This window comes from Sycon ciliatum, chromosome 10 (assembly GCF_964019385.1).
Source record: "Sycon ciliatum chromosome 10, ocSycCili1.1, whole genome shotgun sequence".
NCBI lineage: Eukaryota > Metazoa > Porifera > Calcarea > Leucosolenida > Sycettidae > Sycon > Sycon ciliatum.
The window spans coordinates 22,892,364-22,915,026 of NC_088652.1; the positions used below are offsets into that span (position 1 = coordinate 22,892,364).

Here is a 22,663-nt window from a genome sequence, read left to right on the forward strand (position 1 = left end):
ACGACTGCAAATGAACAGGAAGGAAAAAAAATTCAAAATTTCACGTCACGAAAAAACACTGTCCACGAAAGAATCCACCAAGCAAAAGGAGTGTGGGCATCCGAAATCCCACCAGGACTCCACTAGCAGTTCTTCCACGTTGACGATGTAAGCGGCAGGGCAAGGCCTCACAAATCCGACAGACTTCCACAACGCTTGACCAGTGCACTCATGACGACGAAAGATTGAAGTTTCAATTCCCACCATTCCGCCATTGGGACCTTCCTCTCCGCACTCGCTCGTCCACTCCACTGAAAACAACGAGTTGTTCCAGCACTCCACCAGCCAATCCGCAATTCCCACCACTGCATTCTTCGAGCTTGGATTCTTCACAGCACTCGAGGGACAGCTACTCCACTGCGAGTGGCGGACCACGGCCGACGCAGCAGTGACAATATCAAAGTAAATTGTCCTGCAAGCTACATCGCGATTCCGCGCTCCAATCATGCAGCACTACCTTGGCAGTGTGCGAGGGTGCTCCAGGGTCGACTCTGGCTACGCCAGAGTCGCCCTGGGCAGGCAGAAAACTTGGGAGAAAGCCAAGAACACGGAGCTCAGAAAGTGTAACCTGCTCCCAAGGAGCACAACACACACACACACACACACACACACACACACACACACACACACACACACACACACACACACACATATGTAGAAGCAGATGCGCAAGGAAACAGATGGACGTGTACAAACAGAAAAATCACAGTCTGCACAGGACTTGATTAGACCACAACAAATAAGGCTTTGAAAGCACTTCAAAACTGGTGAGCGCAGCAGAACTTTTTGCAAAAAGCGCTATTCAAACAAAATCAATGCCTGAGAAAAAACTAAGCCAACATTGCAAAAGAAACATAAAGTGACAAACGATACAGCTTCTTTCATGCCAGTCACACTCAAACTATTCATCTCCAAGACCAATACAGTCAGCTTCGCTAACAACGACTGCGGATATAACGACAATTCACGAATAACGACAGAATTCCCATGCCCAGAGCAAAGTCCCATCTACCTGTAATACATATAATGAGACTTCGCGAATAACGACACTTTTCTGATGCCCCGCCGAGTGTCGTTATACGCAAAGTTGACTGTACATGTATTCGTATTCTAGGAATGCTGCACCTACCCATCGTTGCTCTGTCCTCTGTGAGATTTGCCATAGTTGCAGTGCACCAAGTGTTGGAATGTCTCCTCATAGAGCAGGTAGCGATGACCTTCTTCTAGTATCTATTTGGTAACAACAACAACAACACCAGCAGCAGCACAGGGAAGAACTTCAGTGTTGGAATGACAGAAGCAAAACGACCAATATTCGAGCAGGTGTTAAAATTACAGTAAAACCTGTGACTACCGACCACCCCTTGGTGCCAGCAAAAGTGGTCTTTAGTAGCAGGTGGTCTTTAGTTAGAGGTTTGCACTGCGCGACCATATATGGATCCCATTATATGATATGTATATCAAAATGCAGCTAATACAATTCCCCAAGACTAGCGCAATGCCATTCTTATTTCAGGTCAAACAACACTTGGAGAGAAAGACGGCGAGATGGGGAGAGAGAGAGAAGATTAATAATTTTTGCGGACATCATTCAGCTCCTACTTCTGAAGCCAGGAGTCAAACGTTCCCTGTGGAAGTTTCGTTTTGTGCTGGGCTTCAAATTTGTTCATGCGATCAATCGTACCGACTGTCCTTGTTGCGACTTCTTGATTGCTTCAACGCGATCCTTCAGCATCAGGACCTTGCGGTGCTGCTTTGTTTCTGGATTCCTTGATGCCATCGTCGATTCGTCTGTATTACTGGGGTGACAGAGCCGCTTAGTCTTCGTTTCTCCTCCGAGTAGTAACATCGATCAGAGAGCGCTTTCGATGCGCTCTCCAAGACGTTTCCGATCATGTTTATTCTAGACAGTGCTTGAAATTCTGACAGGTGTAGTGCAGTCCACACTAACTCCACAGTAAAAATGACCTGCGTTCATTTCTTCAGCTGTAGTATCGAAAGATTCCTTTCAGGACCACGGAAAATCATCAAAATGTCAAGAAGGAGCTTCGAGCAACATTTGTTTTCCTACAGCGCGGTCACTAGTTATGGGTCAAAAATCGTCTTTGGGACAGGAAAAGGCGGTCGCTGGTCGCAATCAGCAGGTAGTCGCTAGTCACAGTGCATTTTGAATGTGAGACCGTCCGTGCCTGGCGAAGTGGTCGGTAGTACCAGGCTGGTCGCATGTCACGGTAGTCTTTAGTTACAGGCTTTACTGTAGGTAACGTGACCATGTGGGCCCATCGCACTGACTTTGGGGTGGCCATGGAATGGGGTCCGGGGTCCTCCTCCGGGAAAAAATTCAAGATTTGAAGCCAATTGCAAGCACTTCAGGGCATTTGGTGCCATTTCAGTGTATGTAACTACAATCCATGAAAGACTTTTTGATTCTGCAACTAACCAAGAAGACGCTACGGTCGGGGACAAGGATTCTTCATTATTCGCCACGTTTGTGCATGCGATCATCGCGCTGTGTTGCAGTAGTCTGCACCAAAAAACCGGCCGCAAAAGTGGGGTGGCCTCGGCCGCCTATGACGACCTTGCCATGTAGCATACATGGGAGTGTTTTGTGGTTTAAAACACACACGCACGCGCGCGCGTGCGCACACACACACAACAAGAAAGTAGCAACGCGCCAAGAAGCAATCGGCTTCGTTCTTACCGGAGAACCAATGATGGTATTCTGCAAACTGTGCAGCCTCCTCTCACGCATGGACCTTTCCTTTGCCTGGTCACAGTAGCAGGACAGGTGCACAACCCAATCAACAAACTTCTCCACGTAGTATCTCATCAATAAGTGAAAGCAGAGAGAGAGAGCACAGCAATGGACAGAAAACCAGCGGGTTTCAAATGTCATGCACAACAACAATGAGACAGTGAAACAAAGGCATCTTGAAACAGAACGATCTTGAGCGATGGAGACGTTCGTGAATCCACACTACAAAATGGTAACAGTAGACGCCGGTATGAATGGGTTACGACACAGCCGGGTTGATACCATCACATTGCCGACTTTGGGATACACTCAGATCCGGGGTTGTGTATGGTTTCATGCACGCTAGGCTGGCATCTTTCGTAGCAGGGCAGCACATCCATTGTAGCAAGAGTAGATATACAAGAGTGGAAAACTCCGGATCTCTCCTGCACAATCTGCAGATACCCAGGCCCACGGCGGACGTCACCTTTTTTCAGAAAAACGCACATTTTGCCGCAGAGCAGTGTGAGAGCACATGCTGGGCACTGACCGGCCTAGTGCACGAGGCAAACCTTTCCAAAAACTCGCCATGGGTGAACCCATCCGCGAGTTACGCACTCTTGCTTATCTACTCTTGATGTAGTGAATAAACTGCCCTCCAGGCCAGGGTCCCACTGCTGACATCAAAAAGAGGTCAAAGCTGCATGGGACATTACGGACTCCATACCGGACATCAACTCCGATTGAGTAACTTAACCTTGTTGTTATGGTATTTTTTATTGACTTCTGAGGCCTGCAGAAAGTCCTACGAGTATAAAACTCGGACAAGGGTGGTAAGAAAAGAGCAAGGTGATCGAATTCATAATTTCTTCATAGTCCGATAAAGGATCAACGCAGGAGCTGTGGTAGTTGCCATTGCAATAATTATTACAACGAGAAGGACTTTGGCTGGCCGGCGCAAAAGAGATTGGATCCGCTTCGTCACTGAAGAGCACTTACCTCGAACATGATTGTCTTCATTCGCTCCAGTCTAGTTATGGAAACGTCTAGCAATTGATGATCTGGATGATCCGGCGGTGTTAGCACCTTGAATGTGTTCAGAAGGTGTAGGTAACTGGGCAGGGGGATCAGGATGCAGTACAAACATTACATGCATGCCACTACAGGATACGAAGGCGGAATGTAAACAAGGTAGGGAGGGGATATGCGTTTATAGCTCCAAGCTAAACCGATGGCAACTGAAATCCGACCCCCTGAGCGGTGCGTTCACTTTCTAGCAGCCTCTATTTCTTACTGTTACAATCCCATGCCGGGTATTTGCGATGTGAGCGTGCACCGCTCTCAAGGGGTCCGTCCGGATTTCAGTTGACATCACTGTAGATGAGGACATTGACGGATCCCACGATAGGCGGTCAGCGTTTGGGTCATCCTAATACAATTATTATTAGGCCACACTGAAGAAGGTCTGTGGTTCGACTCACCCGACCGACCGTACATTTTTCAGCCCGACCGTAACTTTTTTTCGGCGGGCTGTCGTGTGACTGACGTACGTGGACTGAACACGTCCACGTCTACGTGCTGTGCAGCGTGAGTCTGCGGACGCAGGCGGCTCCTTTTGGACTTGACTTGTAGTTGTACTGCAGTGCAGTGCAGTGAGTGGTACGACTGCTGCCTTGTGCTGGTAGTAGAGTCTACTCGATACGACCACCGGCAGACTGGCGAGACTTATTTTGAAGTGACCGTCCGGTTGAGAGTGATTGCCTCGTTCCAGATTAAGGACGGCCTTCTGTTTTGGGATGAAGGACAGACGAGATTGCACTTTCCTCGTGTATTGGGAACGATATTTCACCTGTACCGGTAAGTTGCTGCTCCATGTGTGCAAGCACAGGAAGCGTCGATGGAAAAAGCCCATGTATTCGTGCACGCCGACACAAAACTAGCAATACATGTACCGGTACATTGTACAATTTGTACTTCGAAGTAGTTCCCGAACTTACTTTCAACTCCCATCGTTCTTCATTTGCTTGATGATTTGGACAGTCAGAGTCACCGCTTGAAGTTATTCTCTTCTCGTTCCAGAGCTACACAATGTTTCAAAGTATTAGCCAGTGATCCCTTTATACAACATGTATGGCATAACACTGCGTAATAATGCCGATGTACTGGGTGTCTAAAGGCAGTACATTGTATTTACATGTACTAAAAAATATATTTAAAAAAAAATCCACCCGCCCGCCCGTAAAAAAATGTCCATGTTAGTCGAACCACACACCTTCTTTAGTTTGGCCTTATTATTATTATTAAAAAGCTTACGTAGAGTTAAAAATGTAATCAATGCAACAAATAGAGTAAGCTGCGCACTCAGTACAAACACCATTAGCAAAACTTGTTTTCATGTAAATAAGTATCTAATATTGACTGAGTACGAGGTCAATATAGGAAATAAAAGCCGAGGTCTCTTACGAGGTTTATATTTCCTGCACTGACCAAGTACGAAGTCAATATTAGATTTATCACGACAAAAAGTCCGTATTTCAAATCCCAGAACGATAACCTCATGAATCCCGGTTTTATGATTGCACAACCGTTGCACCACCACGTACTCATGCAGTGACAATGCTGCACTAGGCACCGTTCAACTGCGCCACCCCTAAGCAGTCAAATATAAGCAGTCAATATAGCCCTAAGGAGTGAAATATGCAGGAATATTTGACTGCTTAGGTATGGCAAAAATCTATGTGAGTCAATACTAAGGGAGTGATAAGCTTCTTTATTTACATGAAAACGAGTTTTGCTAATGGTGTTTGTACTGAGTGCGCAGCTTACTCTATTTATTGCGTTGATTACATTTTTATCTCCACGTATTAAAGCTTTTTAATTATTTGAAGAGGAGACATGATAGATCTGAGATTAAAGTTCTCAACAATGCGCTGCAGTGTCGCGGCCGTCTTAACAATGTTCTTTGTAATCACTCTTTTTTTGTTTGATTGTCTTAAACATGGCGTAACACCTAAACGTATCCAGGCCCGTGTTCGTAAATGTAAGGTGCATGACTACATGAAGATTGAGCGAATAATTGTTAAAGATGAGTTAGCCAAGTCGCTCCTTACTTGTGACCGTTTGAAGCGACAGTTTCACCGTAGTAATCTTGAGATTCGTGTGTTCCTTAGTCCATGTGATTTCATTCGGTTTTGTCGATTGATTGGTGAAGTTGATGTAAAGCAACGTCACCGCTTACATGTGAAGTATGCGCGCCAAATTAAGCTGCTGAGAAAGGACCGTTTTGGTTCGTTTCATTGTAATGATAAATCTCTTCAGCACCTGGAGGCACGGACCCACCAGCATGTGCCTCTTCACGTTATGCCTGTTGAGGCACGGTCGTCAAGGCCTAGACGAGGTCGTCCCCCAAAGAATGGTACTGAGACTGGAGGTGCACCCTCGCTGGGGACGGAACCAACTGGGGTGTCATGTCCTCTTCGTCGGCATCGGCTTGTTCGTCATTGCCTTCGTCTTTACCGTCTCTTCCTTCTATCCCGTCATCATCGTTGGTATATGCGGCTTCGCCTTCTTTGACTTCCTTGGTACCGTCATCCGGTGTGTCCACCTCCGGTGGCAAAAAGCGTGGACGGCCACCGAAGAAACCACCGGATGGGGTGTCTGCGGGACCAGCGACTCGCTCTAGGGCGAGGTTGGCAGAGTCTTAATCGTCTCCGTCGTTGTCGTCATCGTCGTCGTCAGCATCTTCCTCATCTCCCTCCTCTTCATCAACATCAACAGCCATTGGAACGTCAAAGGGAGCATCATCGCAGCAGGCAGTGCCATTAACGAACGTGTCTGGTACTGACATCTACATCGGCCTCGTCTGGATTGGCAGTAGCGGCAAGGTATGTCAGGTCGTTTTCATTGTCACGTAATTCCAAAGTATGTACTGGTTCTAGTAGTGGTGTTAGGGTGTATGAATCTTCTGTTGCTAATCATCTTGTTCAGAATAGTGATTATCGTTCTAGTTATACTGATGATTGCTTTTCTGTTTGGTCTCGTTCACGTACTTCAACCGTAGTCAAAGGTATTTGCGTGTAATGGAGTCTATCTACATTTTTACCACCAAGCCGATTTTGTGTAGGCAGAAAAAGAATTTGTTTACGTTGAAAATGTTTGTGAATTTAGACCAGTAGTTCTCGTTTGTGGTTGCATGGTTACTTTCCAGTGGTGAATTTATCGCATCTGTTGTCACCTGATATCGTTGATTGATGTAATGTTTCTTTCAGCTCTCATTTTCTCGCGCTAGTTAGGGTCCAAATTATTACTTGCATTGTACGTATATATATTGAGCTAATGTTGATTTGCCAGTAATCCTCTGATGAGATGGCGACGAAAACGTTTTGGAACAAGCTTCTTTATTTAAATGAAAACAAGTTTTGCTAATGGTGTTTGTGCTGAGTGCACAGCTTACTCTACTTATTGCGTTGATTACATTTTTATTATTATTATTATTTCCACCTCTCCCTGTTGTATGATCAAACTTCACCCGAAGGTGCTGAGTACTGGTTGTAGGGTCCTCCCCTTTGTGTTATACATGTTTGTAGACATACCGTGCGGTATGGTCACTGCGCTATTGACCGTACCAATGTTTGCCCCAAGTACCCCGTGAATCAATAAAATGCACTGATTTGGGCTCTAAATTTCCAACACTTTTAGAGAGGGGCAAAGAGAGAGACAGACAGATATGCAGAGATAGAGAGAGACAGAGAGAGAGAGATAGACGGAGAGAGAGAGACAGAGAGAGAGAGATAGACGGAGAGAGACAGACAGACAGACAGACAGAGAGAGAGAGAGAGAGAGAGAGAGAGAGAGAGAGAGAGAGAGAGAGAGAGAGAGAGAGAGAGAGAGAGAGACAGAGAGAGAGAGAGACAGAGATAGACGGAGATAGACAGACAGAGAGAGAGAGACAGAAACAGAGACAGAGAGGGACAACAGGGTCAAACTTGTTATCCACGTGTACCGCTTTCCTACCTAACAATGCGCTGGCCCGGCAGCAGAAGGAGCTCGAAGAGATTGAGCATGGCGGTCTGCGGCTGTCCAGTCTGCTGCTTGAGAAACGCTTGGAATGCAGGGCTTTCATCACGACACTATCACAGGCATAGCACCCCGGAAACGAGCAAAAAGAGCAAGCCAACAACACAGGTCACCAGATTAGGAATCATGCACCAGACCATATACATATACACCCAGGAACAGTGGAATTATACATCTGCCAATCTTCAGACAAGAAGAAAAGAGGACCAAAAGAGCCACAAGTTACGCTACAAGATTCACTAACACAACCAGTGACGTTACAATCAGCTCATGCGGCGATAACATTACTTTTCTTAGAAATTAGTCCTTGGCTCTCCACCTGAGTCTATATCTTCAGACAGCTAACTATTGTACCTTGTTAGATCTCATCAGCAGAGAGTTTTTGGAAACGCTCTTGAGTTTTCCAGGTTGTTTCCAGAATGCAACCGAAAAGCTTCTCTCCGCCATCTGGCTTGGATTTTTCACGAAAGCTGACGTGCCATAATCTGTTTTCAGCCCTGGAAATCATGCACATTCTTGGGTTGTTCACTAAAGTGCCCTTAACTGTTGTTTTAGCCATTTGAAAGTTTAATGCTTTGGCTTCTAAAGGGAGCGCTGCCTCCCCATGGCAACCGCTCCCTTCACCCCCGGCCGGGGTAGACCCTATTCGGAGATCTACTGGCAGAAATGTGGCAGCCCCGTGACCGCATGGCTCAACTGATCATAGTCAAGTCGAGGGAACAATAAAGCATGTTATATACCAACCCAAAGCATCACGAATGTCTACCAGATCAACAAAAATCAAAATCCATACTTTTCAAGGTCTTCAAAAAGGGAAAATGAAATTCAAGACCTTTCAAGACTCCAGACCTGCTGCGATAGCTCAGGGCCGGCTTCACCACTCACACCCGCGGAGGACGTAAGCATTCCGTGATCGCTTCGCCAAGCATAGTGTTGTCGTGCATGGTGTCGCTACCCTCACCACCAGCACGGCCCATGTGTCAACACGTGAGGAGGACCCCGACTGGTTCATCGACATTCCCAATCGATTCAAAACGAAGGAAAAGTTCATGAGGTAACCACTGCTGACTATACACATCTGATGAGCCGTCCTTACCTATACGGCGAAACGATCGTCGTGTGAAACTGCTGCTTGTTACTGCTACCAATTTTTCCATCTTAATTGTCTTGGTCTAAGTACTGTTCGGTGGTACTGGGGCGTTGTGTTCTTCTTAATGCATGTTCGCGTAGCTTCCCCTCCAAACGATTTTCGAATCTTTAGAGCCACACAAGTCGTGTGGTATGTTGCTATGCGTCACTGAATTGTGGTTTGACCGTTTGGTCTGATGGTCTTGCCAGTATCGTCGATATACATGCACATCCGCCAAAGTCCTTCACAGCCGAGACGTTCAGCTCGTGCTTGTCTTGGTTGTCTTGGTTGCCAAGATGTGCTAAAGCTGATTGCCTGTTAGGCGTAGAACTTCAGTACCGTTGGGTCAGTGTCGTGCAATGCTATCGCACGAGCTGATTGCAACGTAACTGGTGGTGTTAGTGGATAATATGGCGTAACTTGTAGCTCTTTGGTCCTCTTTTCTTCTTATAATTTTTTTTATTATAAACTATTTTTTTAAACAAAAGTGCCCTTGGTGATTTGTTCACTATGGTTCTTGCACATGTTGGTATTGCGTTTGCATGGCGTTTGCATACGGAGAGCTCGCAAGCTGTGCTTAATTTACGGGATTTGTACACTGACATACAATCAACACACAGACGATACCTCTAGACTGACCTGCATGCCCGTTCAACCTGGTCGCTTAGATTTCGAAACACCAAGCACCTTTGAAAACTCGGCCGTCGAGTCTGTGACGCGAACCGTGACATTTTTTTAAGCACCTTTTTCATGACCCTCTGTTCCGGCCCAACAACCCAAGCCCTAGTGGATGACTAGATTGTGCAATAGCAGCCCTAGCTGGAGAAACTTGCCAGAGGGTGTTATGGTACCTGTTACCGTTAATCAACAAATACCCGGCGCGTATTTCTTTTCGGCTATTTTCGCGCCTGATCATATTTGCCCTAAATTTTTGTTGCAGCCTAAATTTTGTTTTGCAAGGTTCAGTGGGACAGTGCGTACAGGCAGCAGCAGTACAGACTGAAAAATTGTTCCAGCCGAAATGTGTTTTAGCCCCGGAACGCCGAAATTTGAATGGGCCGAAAATTTGTCGGTTTACAGTATGTTTCACCTATGCATCTCCTGTCATGAGAAAGGTGCTTGATGTTTCGAAATAGAAGCGACCAAGTTGATCGGGCATGCAGGTCAGACTGCAGCTATTTTCTGTGTGGTGATCGTATGTCAGTGTACAATACCCGTTAAGCACAGCTTGCGGGCTCTCCGCCATGCAAACGCCATGCAAACGCAAGGCCAACATGTGTAAGAACTATAGTGAACAAATCACCAAGGGAATTTTTGTTTGAACTGCGCACCTCTTGCGTGTACTCTTTATCAGCTTGCTCTTCTCCATGTCGTTCTTGAGGACACTTGTGAATATACTCGTCTGGCATCCCTTACTTTAGATTGTACACAAACCTCTCCCTTAGATTCCGATGCTCTCTCCTGTATTCGCTCTGCAAGCAGGTCAAGTAGCTTACCCTCATGATCGTGGCTAGAGTTGTCGGGTAGTTGTTGGCAAAGTTCACGTAGGATTGTAGAGACGACGTGAAACAAGAGAATACATCTCCCAGACACTGCCCCAAGATATGCACAAAGTCGGCAGATGTACGGACACACGAATCAGCGTTTAAGTAAAACACACACATGCATGCACATGCACATCCACATGCACACACACACACACACACACACACACACACACACAAACGCACACAAACACACACAAACACGCACATTAAATTTTAATTATGAGCTGTTCAACATCTGGCAAACATTGGTACAGGATGCATGCCCACCAAAGAGACAATGAAAGTTTCAGCATCACCACAGCACAGGAGGCAAAACGAATCACGGTTCGCGTAAGACTCAGCTCAAGGCCGGGTTTTGCGCATCCGCACGAACGCCACAACCCTCTAGGATCAAGGCACAGATGCAACAGGAGGCAAAGCGAGGTTAAATTGCAACTTAGCTTGACCGTTTACACATTTGCATGAACCTCTGAGTTATAGAATCTAAAAACTACTTTATAAAAAAGAAAAAGGACCAAGAAACTACAAGTTATGCTATAATGTCCACTAACACCACCAGTTACTAAACAATCAGCTCAAGCGATAACATTGCACGATAATGACCGACGGTAGTGACGTTCTACAACTAACTGGCTAACAGCTCTAGCACATCTTGGATGGATCTTGATGTGCACTCCAACAGCCTTCCAACTTGGAAGGTTCCGAGTTATTTCCTTCCTCTCCTATGGTATCATATAAGTTAGAACCTTCCAAGTTGGAAGGCTGTTGGAGTGCGCATCCAAGACGTGCTAGAGCTGTTAGCCAGCTAGTTGTAGAACGCCAGTACCGTCGGTCAGTGTCGTGCAATGTTATCGCATGAGATGATTGATTAGTAACTGGTGGTGTTAGTGGACATTATAGCGTAACTTGTAGTTCCTTGGTCCTTCTTCTTTTTCCATAAAGTTATCCTTGGCTCTCTGTTCGAGTACATTCTTGCACACCTGAAACTACTTTCTTCTTTTCTGTCTGAAAAAGCTGTGCCAGCTGGGTGCCGTGCTGAGCAATAATAGACAGGTTGAGCTGCATGCTACTTTAGATGTGACGCGCAAATTCACGTCAAATTCGGCGTAACACTCCAAATTTCCATTAAGCTACAGGCCACTCGCGTTGTTTTCCAAAGTGCGAGCCGCATAACACGAGCTGAACTTTCGCATCACGTGAAAAATAACGTGCAGCTTGACCTCTATAGAGTATGTGGTGAGGTTTTCACCAAGCACACATACATGTAGTACCTGGCACTAATGCACTACCTACTTGATAAGCACTCCAGTCATTCAGCTTGGACTGTAGATTTCCATCAGTTTGCCTGTAGAACACAGGAATACAAGGAGAACAAAATATGAAGCTTAGAGACTTGTTAAACTCGGACTTGTTTTTTAAAATAAAACCCATTATTAACGACCTGTACTGGATGTGTACCTGGGTTCTTTGTACCCTCAGCAAGTTCACACACGTATTGAGATTCGACTCGAGTACAACAATTAAACACCAAGCTCATGCCAGTCGACTTCCTTGGGTAGAACGTGAGCATGGCTCATTAACCAAGGAGACGAATCGGAAAAAAGGTACATACAGAGATGAACGAATGTCCACAAGCCATCTTTTCAGAGTGTCTACACCAATAATAATAATACGCGGCGTAGGCACCAAGTAAGAATGCGTTGGCACCGACTTGCGTTCCTGCATGCATGCATGCATGCGGGGCAGCGTTGTATACAAATGCGAGCAGGCGCCATAGGGGTGAAAGAGCATAACAATTCCTCGAGCACTCAGTCAAAATATTTTGCGAGCGACGACAACACTTGCCCTGAAAAGAGAACCTAGTCTAGCATGTGCAAGCATAGTAGCTGGCCCACGCTGCAAACATGCTCGTTTCAGCAGGAAATGTCCCTCCTCCTGTGCTCTAGACAATTCGCCACCCACGCACCCCGCTTGAGGTCTGTTAAGACAGAACAAATAATGCCCTGGCTATGCAGCTGCCCTGTATTGAGAGACGGCAACAAAGGCAGATTGACTGGGGAAATCAATGGTGGTAAAACACACATACACACCGGTTCTGCTGAGGCTAAAATACACAAAACCGGAGTAAAGCTACCTACTTGGAAATTTGAAGAAGCACTCCCGTGTCGGTGAAGATTAGTTCGATGTTTGTCACACTGATGATGGCTCTGTAGAAGAAGAGGGAGGAAGGGAGGAAGGGGGGTAGGGAGATAGAGAGAGAGAGAGAGAGAAACCACAGCACAGTTAAAGTGCAGTAGACCATCAATAATGACACCAAAACTACCAGTTGCTGTTTTGTTTTTGTTTTCTGTTTTTTTTGTCAAGTGTCATTAATGACATTATGTTTTTTTTTGTTTTTTTTATTATGAAAATATGAGAGTTCATTCTTGCTGTTTTGTGCAATGGAAAAGGATGCATGCTGTAGGTCGACAAATTTTCAGCCCATTCAAATCCCGGCCTCCCGGGGCTAAAACACATTTCGGCTGCAACACATTTTCGGCCTGCATTGCAGCTGACTGTATACACTGTCACACGCAACATTGCAGAACAAAATTTCGGCTGCAACACATTTTCGGCCAAATGTGATCAGGCCGAAAATAGCCGAAAATAAATATGCGCCGGAAATGTGTTGACTTCCCGTAAAGTGCTAAATGTACCAAGGGTACAGGATTCCGTAGAATATGCAACTGCCAGTATAGAAACTATTCCGTATGGCGACGGCAGAGTTTCACACCACATGACGTAACATGGTTCAAAAGGTTACGTTGGAAAACAGGTCAAAAGTGATCACCAGAGAGTTGTACATAAAGCAGTACCACTTCATGCAAACTCTGAAGTTATATTCCACAGTTGATAGCTAATGAGTACGGGTGTGTCACGTGATGTGAAGTTCTGCTAGAGCACAGCCCGTAGACTAGGGCTGCATGCTCTTGGATATTATGTACTCTCTTGGAGGACGCTGTATGTAATGCTACATCAGTGATTCGACCTTGGATATACAGTACCTCGTAAAGTGCAGATTTTTAGCTCTGCTCATGGAGGTACATGTAAGCTACATTGAAGTTTTACTCTTCAAATATGTGACACACGATGCTCAAAGTCCAAAAGCCATTCAGCCTAAATGGCACTAGCATCCTTGGACCAACGCTTTTCCTGGCCTACGTCAACGGCGTGCCAGATTTTCTCGCTTACGGCGCCAGCTTGGAGGCCTATGCTGATGACACAACTTTGTACAGCATAGTCACCTCCCAGCAGACCCCAACAGCCACCGCGCAGTCACTGCAGGTGTCCGTTGACCGACTGCACGAGTGGGGTCGTATATGGAAAGTGATGTTTGAACCGACCAAATCCCAGGCCATAACACAGATGCACCGGCTTAGATCTCCCCCCACTCCTGTTTGGTGGCACACTGGTGCCCGAGACAACCACCACCACCCTCCTTGGTGTGAAGGTGGACGCCAAGTTGACCTTCAGCGATCACCTACGCTCCGTAGCCACCCGTGCACGCCAACGGCTTGGGGTCCTAAACAGAGCCGCCCACATCCTCACCCCCGCCGGCTGGACGACTGTATATAAGGCGTTCGTACGACCAGTCATGGAGTATGCGCCTCTTGTATGGATGGGAGCTGCGCAGAGTCACCTCCAGCGTCTGAACAATGTTCAGCGCCGCGCGCTTCATGCTATAGGCCCTGGGGCACACCTACCCAGCCTGGCCATCCGCCGCACTGTTGCCTCGCTTGCCTGCCTGTACAAGCTGCACTACTTGCCTGGTCCTCCGCAGCTGCTCTCTGTATTGCCACATCACCTCTACCAACCCCAGAACTCGCAGTGAGCACGGTGCTGTCAGTGGCCATGACCACCAGCTCCAACATCAGCTTCCTGCATCTGCCCCACTGGCACTGAAGCGCTCGTTCCCACACTGCAGCATCAGCGATTGGAATTCCCTCCCTGCCGCTCTCCTATCCCAGCCTCCCCACAGCAAGAGAATGCAATCATTCAAAACGATTGTTTACCGACATCTTCGCAGCACAAACTGGCTCTGGACAGTCGATTCAGCTCTATTGCCATGCTGCCACGATTAAGACAAAACTAATGTGTGCAGCGACAAACCATCTTTCATCCATCGTTGAATTACAGGTTTCAATCTAGAAGTTGAACTGTCAAAATAGATATACTTACTTGCCAGTGATTACTGCATTCTTTAGAGGGACGTGAAAGTTCTCATGAATGGCCAGCAAACAGCGGCGATAGACCTTCTCCGTCCGGCCAATCTCGATGGCAACATTATGGCGCTGCTCCATCCACTCGTGGCTGCCTGCATCGTCGAAACTGACAATTCTCGGGCCAGTCGAGGTACGCCGGCCTCCCGTGGATGCGGCGAGGCCAGGAACGGGTTGGGAGGAAAGGGAGAGACGGAATGTGGAGTCGTTGCCAGGAAACTTAGACTGGGGCGAGATAAAGGGCGATTCCTGCATAACAGCAAAACAGAAAAACAGAAATTTTCCGGTTAGCAGGATATCGTAATTTGGGTGAATCCTTGCATTACGGACAGAAGATATAAAATAAAATAAAACCTGTCAAGGCGACCACTCGTCCAAAAGGCCAGTGCGACCAGGACCAAGGGATGCTATTTCCACTCAAATGACCCTGGATAAAGAGGCCACCTGTTAACAGAGGCCACGTATAGAAGGTCCCTTGAACGGTCGTCTTAGACAGGTTTCACTGCACATGGTGATACCTAGAAATGTACTGTTACGGACAGTGAAATCTGTTGAGAAGTCAAGCGGCCACGGGGCGCTAGCCTTGCAGCCGCGAGCATTGCCGTTCCAATTCTTACAGTGCGTACGTGAACTACCGTGGGTGTACGCGCCAATGTAGTAAGGGCGCTGTCCCCGGTCCCTCCTTTGGGTTTCAATGTCCAGAAAAGTATATCACACAAGAACCATAATTGCATTGGAATAAAACCAGATACAACAATATTGCAGGACATGTGTTCTTGGCCATAATAAAACTGGAACATACCGGATTAGCTGGAGGGACCGGAGCTTGATCCATCTCGCTCTCGGCCTCGCTGCTCTGTCGACTGACACTTGCTTGGCTCTGTGTGTCAGAATCATGCGCGTCGGCGGCGGTGTGGTGAGACGTTCCCTTGCCTTTACCCGCGACGGCGCCGCTGGCTGTGGCTGTTGGTGTAGAGAAGGACATTGAAGACCTGCGACCTATCACCGGTGTATTTGTGAGGGACTCTGGACGCCGATTGCTCTCAGAGAACAGCTGCAGAAAAACACAAGAAAGCAAGGAGAAGGCAACACTGGATGTAAATTCAACACGAGTCCACTTTAAGCCATCAACATCTTCCACCCGGAATACTAATGTAACATATATTGGTAACAAATTTTGGTGTGAAAATGAGGTTCTTGTTTCTGCTTTTCTTGCGCTGTTGACTTGCAGCACGAAATGCAGAAATGCAAAAGGTTCGATCGATCTCCGCTCCCTCGTGGATCCCTGGAGAGACTTCAGATGTGCGAGCAGGCGATAGCTGAGACTTTCCTCTGCAACCTAGATATTCCAATTGTTGAATTCAGTCTAGATGTGGGTGAGTTACGAACGTTTGCTTGCTTCCACATACAAATTTCTAACGCTGCTTGCACAGGGTGAACTGGAGCCAATGAGCAATATGCCTCCGTCCTGCCTAAGCCTGGCTGCAATATGACACTTCAAAAAAATGTTTGGACTCGGATGGAGAGCCAAGGATAAATTTATAGAAAATGACCAAGGAACTACATGTTACACTATAATGTCCACTAACACTACCAGTTACTTGATGATCATCGCCTGAGCAGATTGTCAAGTAACTGGTGGTGCTAGTGGACATTATAGAGTAACTAGTAGTTCCTTTGTCAGTTCTCTTTTACAAAAAAATATGTTTCTGTGATTATTCAGTTAGAGACTTACAAGAGTGGGGCTGGAGGACTGGTGCTGGAGACTGGCAAAGTACGAAGCAAAGCGCTGCACGATATCACTCTGACAAGCAGGGGAAACAAGTGGAACAACAGACTGAATCAGACAAACATACCCAAGTTAAAGTATGTACGAATCTTAGAGAGTGCAGTAAAAGAGTCGTTTTCTTTACACCACCCCCGTTGGATGGCCCGAGCAATTAGTTTATTTAGGCTTCTATTTTTCCATGTCCACGTCCCTTCTTTTTACTTTCTTGTTCTATTTTTCCGTTTATTACACATTTTTCTTCCGTTCTTTCTGTTTTCCCTCCTTTTCTTCCCCTGCACCCACTTCCTACCCGCACTCCCTTCTCCCCTCTGCCCCCCCCCCCCCCCAACCCCCCTCCTGTCTCACATGGATCCCACGCCTCTTCTTATCCGGTGAGTACATGTACTTGCGTGACCGCCTTACCGTAGATTTCAGATCTTCCCTGGCCACGGCCGTTACGGCCTTGGTAAGTGTTCGCGAGAGTTTCCGTGAAATGGCGGCCACTTGGTGGAGACTGAGTGCCTCAATGAGTACTTTTCCCACGGTCTTGTGAACGAGATCTTTACGCTGCAGGCTAAGATAGGACTTGAGGAGAGATGTAGTTGTGCTGGAGGCATTCTGACAGAAGAAGGAAAAGAAATCAAATGTGTGAACAGCGGAGTAATGATCCACATCCACACACCCACTGTTACACTCACATTTAAACACCCACGCACACACCAACGCATGCACGCACGCACACACACACACACGTACGCACACACGTACATACATAACGTTATACGCACACACGTACGCACACATGTACGCAAGCACGTACGCAGACACGTACGCACACATGCAGGGTCATTGCGCTGGAAATAACATCCCTTAGTTCTAGTTGTAGCGGTCTTCTCAGTTCAGGGACAGGTGGTCGCCTTATCAGAGTAGTCGATTTGTACCTAGCTGTAAGCCTTATGTGAACATGCAGCCATTGTCAAACCTGGAAAAAACCCTATGTTGTGGTCGATCCTAGTAATACAGCCAATCCCCCTGACGCAGTCAATCCCCCTGACGCAGTCAATCCCCCTGACACAGTCAATCCCCCTAGGGCAGTCAATCCCCCTAGCACAGGCAATCCCTCTAATGCAGTCAATCTCCATGATGTAGGCAATCCCAATAATTATGATGTGCAGTCATGTACAAGTAAAATCTGGTGATGTAACTAACTTGGAGGCAACCACATGGTCCGAGGCTATAATGCCAGTTTGTCTGTGCTGCAAGGAGTGTGGAGTATACCAGGCTCATCCTGGTTTCCGTGCCTGCGTTTCCTCAAATATAGTGCAGGAGGTGGTTGCCCAAACCAGGTTTTATTACAATAACGTCGATGCTAATCTCACCTCTAGATAGAGACAAGTGTTTGTCCATGTTGCCAGAGTCTTCATGTTGAAGTACAGTGCGGGTGGTGACAGGTCTGACTGTGGAGACTTGTCTTGAACTATCACCCAGTCGCTGTCAACTGAAACATGGACGCACAGAAAGACAGAGACAGAGAGACAAACACACACACACACACACACACACACACACACACACACATACACATATACACATATACACACACACACACACACACACACATGCACACACAAATACACACATGAATGGCAAAGGGGCATGAGCACCTTATCAAAAGCAGTGCAGCAAAAGTGCATGGCATTGAAGTTTTTGGGTCATAATTCCATGCCAATTCCATTCTTGATGCCAGCAATGTGCACAAGACCACCGTGCCATGTGAACTCACCAAACTCTCGCTTGTTTGTGATAGAGCGGGTTGCGCTGATTTGGTAACCAGTGAAGCGTTGCAGTGCATTCAGCAGCTCCATACCCTGGGCTGCACATACACAGCCAGACAATCAGACAGACATGCACGTGTGCACGCGCGCACACACACATACACACGCACACACACGCGTACACACACATGGAAACACCCACACAGACCCACACACCCACACACACACAAACACACACACACACACAGCACGACATGAGAATGACAACAGTCAGAGACAGGTGGGGCGAAATGGTGTCTGACGATCGCCCACTGCTTGGAACTATATTTGCCCATTGCTTGAAGCTAGTTTTGGAGAATGTCTCAAGCAATGAGATTGATCAAAATAAGTTACAGCAAGAACAGGCCATCATTATCAAGGACTTCGATCAGAATGTTATGGACATAGTGAAAAAGAAGAAATGATGCGGCACAGATCACATTGTCAAGCATTATCTTTTCCAACATACCATTGGAGGCCAGCGCAGCAAAGATGTCAAGACGTCCACCGTCATGGCTGGGAATACATCGGCTGCAAAGTGACTCCCACAGGAAGCGCTGATTCGTCTCGCTGGAGAGATTGGTTGAGGTGGCAGTCTCCCCTGAAAAAACACATACACACACGCATGCACCCGTGCACACCCACGCACGAACGCACACGAACATTCAGTTCGGCCACCGAGCTGTACAAGTGCATTCATGTGCTTCTCAGTACAGCCCAAACAAATCCCTTGGCTGTGTCAAATTGGTCATACCAGGATGTACATACAGGTCCCAGATGACGAAATCCATAGGCAGCGGTATTCAATTGATTCACTTGATGACTCGCACAACTTACAAAGTTTAATTGGCCTCACGTTAGCACCTTTCCCATGTGTTCCACTGGAACGGGAACTCGGGTGCGTCGGAAGGTATTCGCCATTGGTTTGGCTATGAAGAGGTGGGGGTTGGGGTCGGGGTTGGGGCCCTCCCCCGGGGAAACAAAAATGGAAAATTGGGCCACACCGGTTCCATCGCCCCTGGAACTCCACCAGCCTCGTACATTCCATACGAGTACGGAGCACTCACCAGACACAATCTGCAGTTCTCCTTCAGATGCTTCTAGAAACAGTCCAATACCGCTGAGTAGGTGAGGAATAAAAAGGAACAATACCCCATTATATCAGATCATACCACACCACACTACACCACACCACACCACGCCACACCATGCCACGCCACACCACACCACACCGTAAAAAGCACAATAATTCATCTTCACCATGCACAGAAGAGCAGTCACCTGCAGCTTGATTGTACTGTAAGACCAGTAATTTTAACGAACATTTAATTTCCTTCGCAGACACTCTACAAAACACGTGCATGCCGCAGTGCCACATCTCCTGCTGAAGCTCTATCAGTATCACACATGCAGTCATAGCGGCTGTTGTTATACCGCCCCACTGCATCCATAAGCAGAGGGTCAACACGTGAGGCTCTGGGGTTCCATTCGTGGGCTTCACGGGGTGAGATTCGTGGGGTTGACCTTGTCCCCCATATATGCATACCACCACCAATACCGCTCTGCTGTGTTTTCTGTCGTCACGGCATTGCTTCAACTACGTTAAGCTACGTCTCCCCAGTGACTGTATTGCTTTTCTTTCCCTTAGGGGACGACTAAACACCGCTATTTTCCATGTAAGACTACTCCGTGAGTGTCTCCATTATTCGGTGGCACCGAAGTACCTTCAGCAGCGGGTCCAGAAATTGAAGCTATATGATATATCAATTGAAAAGGTCCTCCTCGGAGATACCTAAACAAGGCTAAGGGTCACCTGCAGAATGTACGATCAAAGTTTGTTTCCTCGTATCAAAATATTCGCCGGCTTCTCAATGTCTTTGGCATTATCAGATGTTCTCCCAATGTGATCGCAAGCAACGATCCAAACATGACACGAAGCAAACTAACCTAGTTTCAGCGTTGAGAAGAGATAGGTTTGGAGCCTGCAGCGACGACTATGACACAATCATTAATCTTGCCGGTATCACGCTCAGTCAACTACAGAAAGATGTTCTATGTGGTGGACAGGATTTCGGTATCCCTCCCAAATTCAACCAGACTGATATTTTGGCTGAATTTGAACTTCTTCAACAACAGCTGTCCACTGTTCCCGCGAAATCGGACATGGCGGCGGCAACCTGCCGAGGCATTCCGGCTTGCCCAGTCTCCGCCAGATACACGATTCTTTGATTCTTTTCACTGATGCGGGAACATATAAAAGTTCTCAAAGAACTTAGGAAGAACCCTGAAATCGTGATATATCGCCTTGACAAGGGCCGGGCAACGGTGATCATGTCGGCAGTGGAGTATAGAGCGAAGATGATGCTCATACTCAATGACACCGCTAAGTTCTGTAGACTCGGCCCGTGCGATGGTTATGATCACACTGCAAACATAGATACGAAATTAAATACCTACTTTTTCTATCTAGATCTCAGATTACTCAATATGAACATGACTGGCTAGCACCAACGGGATCCACTCGGCCACGGATGTATGGCCTGCCAAAAATTCACAAAAAGAATATCCCACTACGACCGATACTAAGCATGTCCGTTTCTCCACAATTTAAGATGTCCAAGTGGTTGTGCGCAATGCTGCAGACTGTGCTCGCCCTTTACAATAACCATTGCGTCAAGGACACATTCGAGTTCGTAGATAAGATCAGGAAATCGAAGTTTGAGTCTTGTGGTTACGTGTGCTCGTACGATGTCGTCAGTTTGTTCACCAATGTTCCATTGCGTGAAACCATTGATATTCGAGCAGCAGCGTTGTACCATAACAAGTCCGGGACTCCACCAAATTTGAATGGGAGCGAATTTGTCAAACTCATGTTGATGAGTTTTCCAATGTCATGTATAAACAGTTGGATGGAGTTGCGATGAGATCTCCACTTGGTCCAGTATTAGCAAACGTATTCGTTGGATTCTGCGAGTCATCCATTCCCCCATCGCTATGGCCTTCGGTGTACTACCGTTTTGTAGAAGATTTTTTGTCACGACGAGGACAAAGAAACCTGCGAGAACTTTTTAACAACCCTAAACGGACTACATCCTGCATTAAAATTCACTGCAGAAGGTGAACGGGACGGTGTGATATCCTTCTTAGATGTTAATATTACCCGCAACAGCGACACCAAGAGTTTACGGTTTACAGAAAACCCACCTTTACTGGCTTGTATATTCCATGGGGAAGCTACACACCAACTAAATCCATAGTTCACCTTGTCAAAGCACTAGTCTATCGTGCCCATCGAATCTGCTCTCCTCACCTTCTTCAAGAAGAACTGAGGCGGCTCACCAATTTTGTCCGAAACCATTTGGACCGGACAGGTGCCCCGTGGTACTCCGCTTACCCTGGGTGGGTGCTGGTTCTACGAGCGTCGAGAAGGAGGTGCGCAGCTTTGTCTGTTCGTCTTACCCGTGCATGAAATTGCATGTAGTATTTGGAACGACGCGCGTGTTCAGTGTGAAGAAGGACGTTCTACCTACGCTTAGTAGAAGCAACCTTATCTTTTTTTTCAGTGCCGAGAATGTGAAAATCGGTACGTAGGTAGAACTCTTCAGCACCTGGACGCACGCATCCGTCAACATGTGCCGCTAGGTCTTGTCTCTGTCGACACTCGTGTTACTCGTCCTCGTCGTGGCCGTCCTCCAAAATGTACTGTGCAGTCCGATACTGGAACGCCTTTGTCTGCGTCCAGTGTAGATGTACGCATGCGCGCCTCCGCCTCGACGGGTGGGGAGCTTGGCTTATCTCAGACTAGTGTGAGGAAGCGAGGGAGACCGTCTCGAAAACCACCCAATGTGACACTGGAGCTCACAGACACCGGAAGAGTTACCAGAAGCAAGGTGAAGAGACGGAGTACTGGGGATTTGAATACGTCGATACTGGAAGTGACAACAACGATCAACAAGAGGAAACGAGGAAGACCAAGAAGTGAAATGGACGGCCATGAAATCAACAGACTTTGGAGGTGTCGACCGGAGCAACCAAACAAACAAGCCTAACGGAAGAGAACAACGGCAGGCGTCGAAGGTGACAGAGCTAAGTGATCGGACATCGGCCATCAAGCGTCATTTGTCAGGCAGTGCTAGTTATCGTAAGTTGTATAGTGATGATATCTTTTCGATTTTGACTCGTGGAAGGTCTAAGTTACATCTTGCTGTGTTAGAAGCTCTGTATATTCGTAAACTAGATCCAGAACTATGTGTACAGAAGGGGAATGTGTTATCGTTGCAGTTGTTTGTTGTCACAC

The 22,663-nt window shown here is 47.0% G+C and overlaps 1 protein-coding gene across 1 annotated transcript in view; it reads right to left on the bottom strand.

The window, feature by feature from the left end:
- Positions 1–22,663, bottom strand: part of LOC135825911 (epithelial cell-transforming sequence 2 oncogene-like) — a 35,558-nt gene that overhangs the window by 3,365 nt on the left and 9,530 nt on the right. The window contains exons 12-26 of the mRNA XM_065338548.1: positions 19,434–19,486; positions 18,836–18,967; positions 18,336–18,425; positions 17,932–18,050; positions 16,976–17,170; positions 16,520–16,588; positions 15,587–15,838; positions 14,744–15,033; positions 12,664–12,732; positions 11,819–11,870; positions 10,475–10,570; positions 7,787–7,902; positions 3,773–3,887; positions 2,741–2,806; positions 1,169–1,269 (exon numbers count right to left, since the gene is read on the bottom strand). Coding sequence (XP_065194620.1) covers positions 1,169–1,269; positions 2,741–2,806; positions 3,773–3,887; positions 7,787–7,902; positions 10,475–10,570; positions 11,819–11,870; positions 12,664–12,732; positions 14,744–15,033; positions 15,587–15,838; positions 16,520–16,588; positions 16,976–17,170; positions 17,932–18,050; positions 18,336–18,425; positions 18,836–18,967; positions 19,434–19,486 — 1,815 coding nt within the window. The remainder of the gene's footprint in view (positions 1–1,168; positions 1,270–2,740; positions 2,807–3,772; positions 3,888–7,786; positions 7,903–10,474; positions 10,571–11,818; positions 11,871–12,663; positions 12,733–14,743; positions 15,034–15,586; positions 15,839–16,519; positions 16,589–16,975; positions 17,171–17,931; positions 18,051–18,335; positions 18,426–18,835; positions 18,968–19,433; positions 19,487–22,663) is intronic.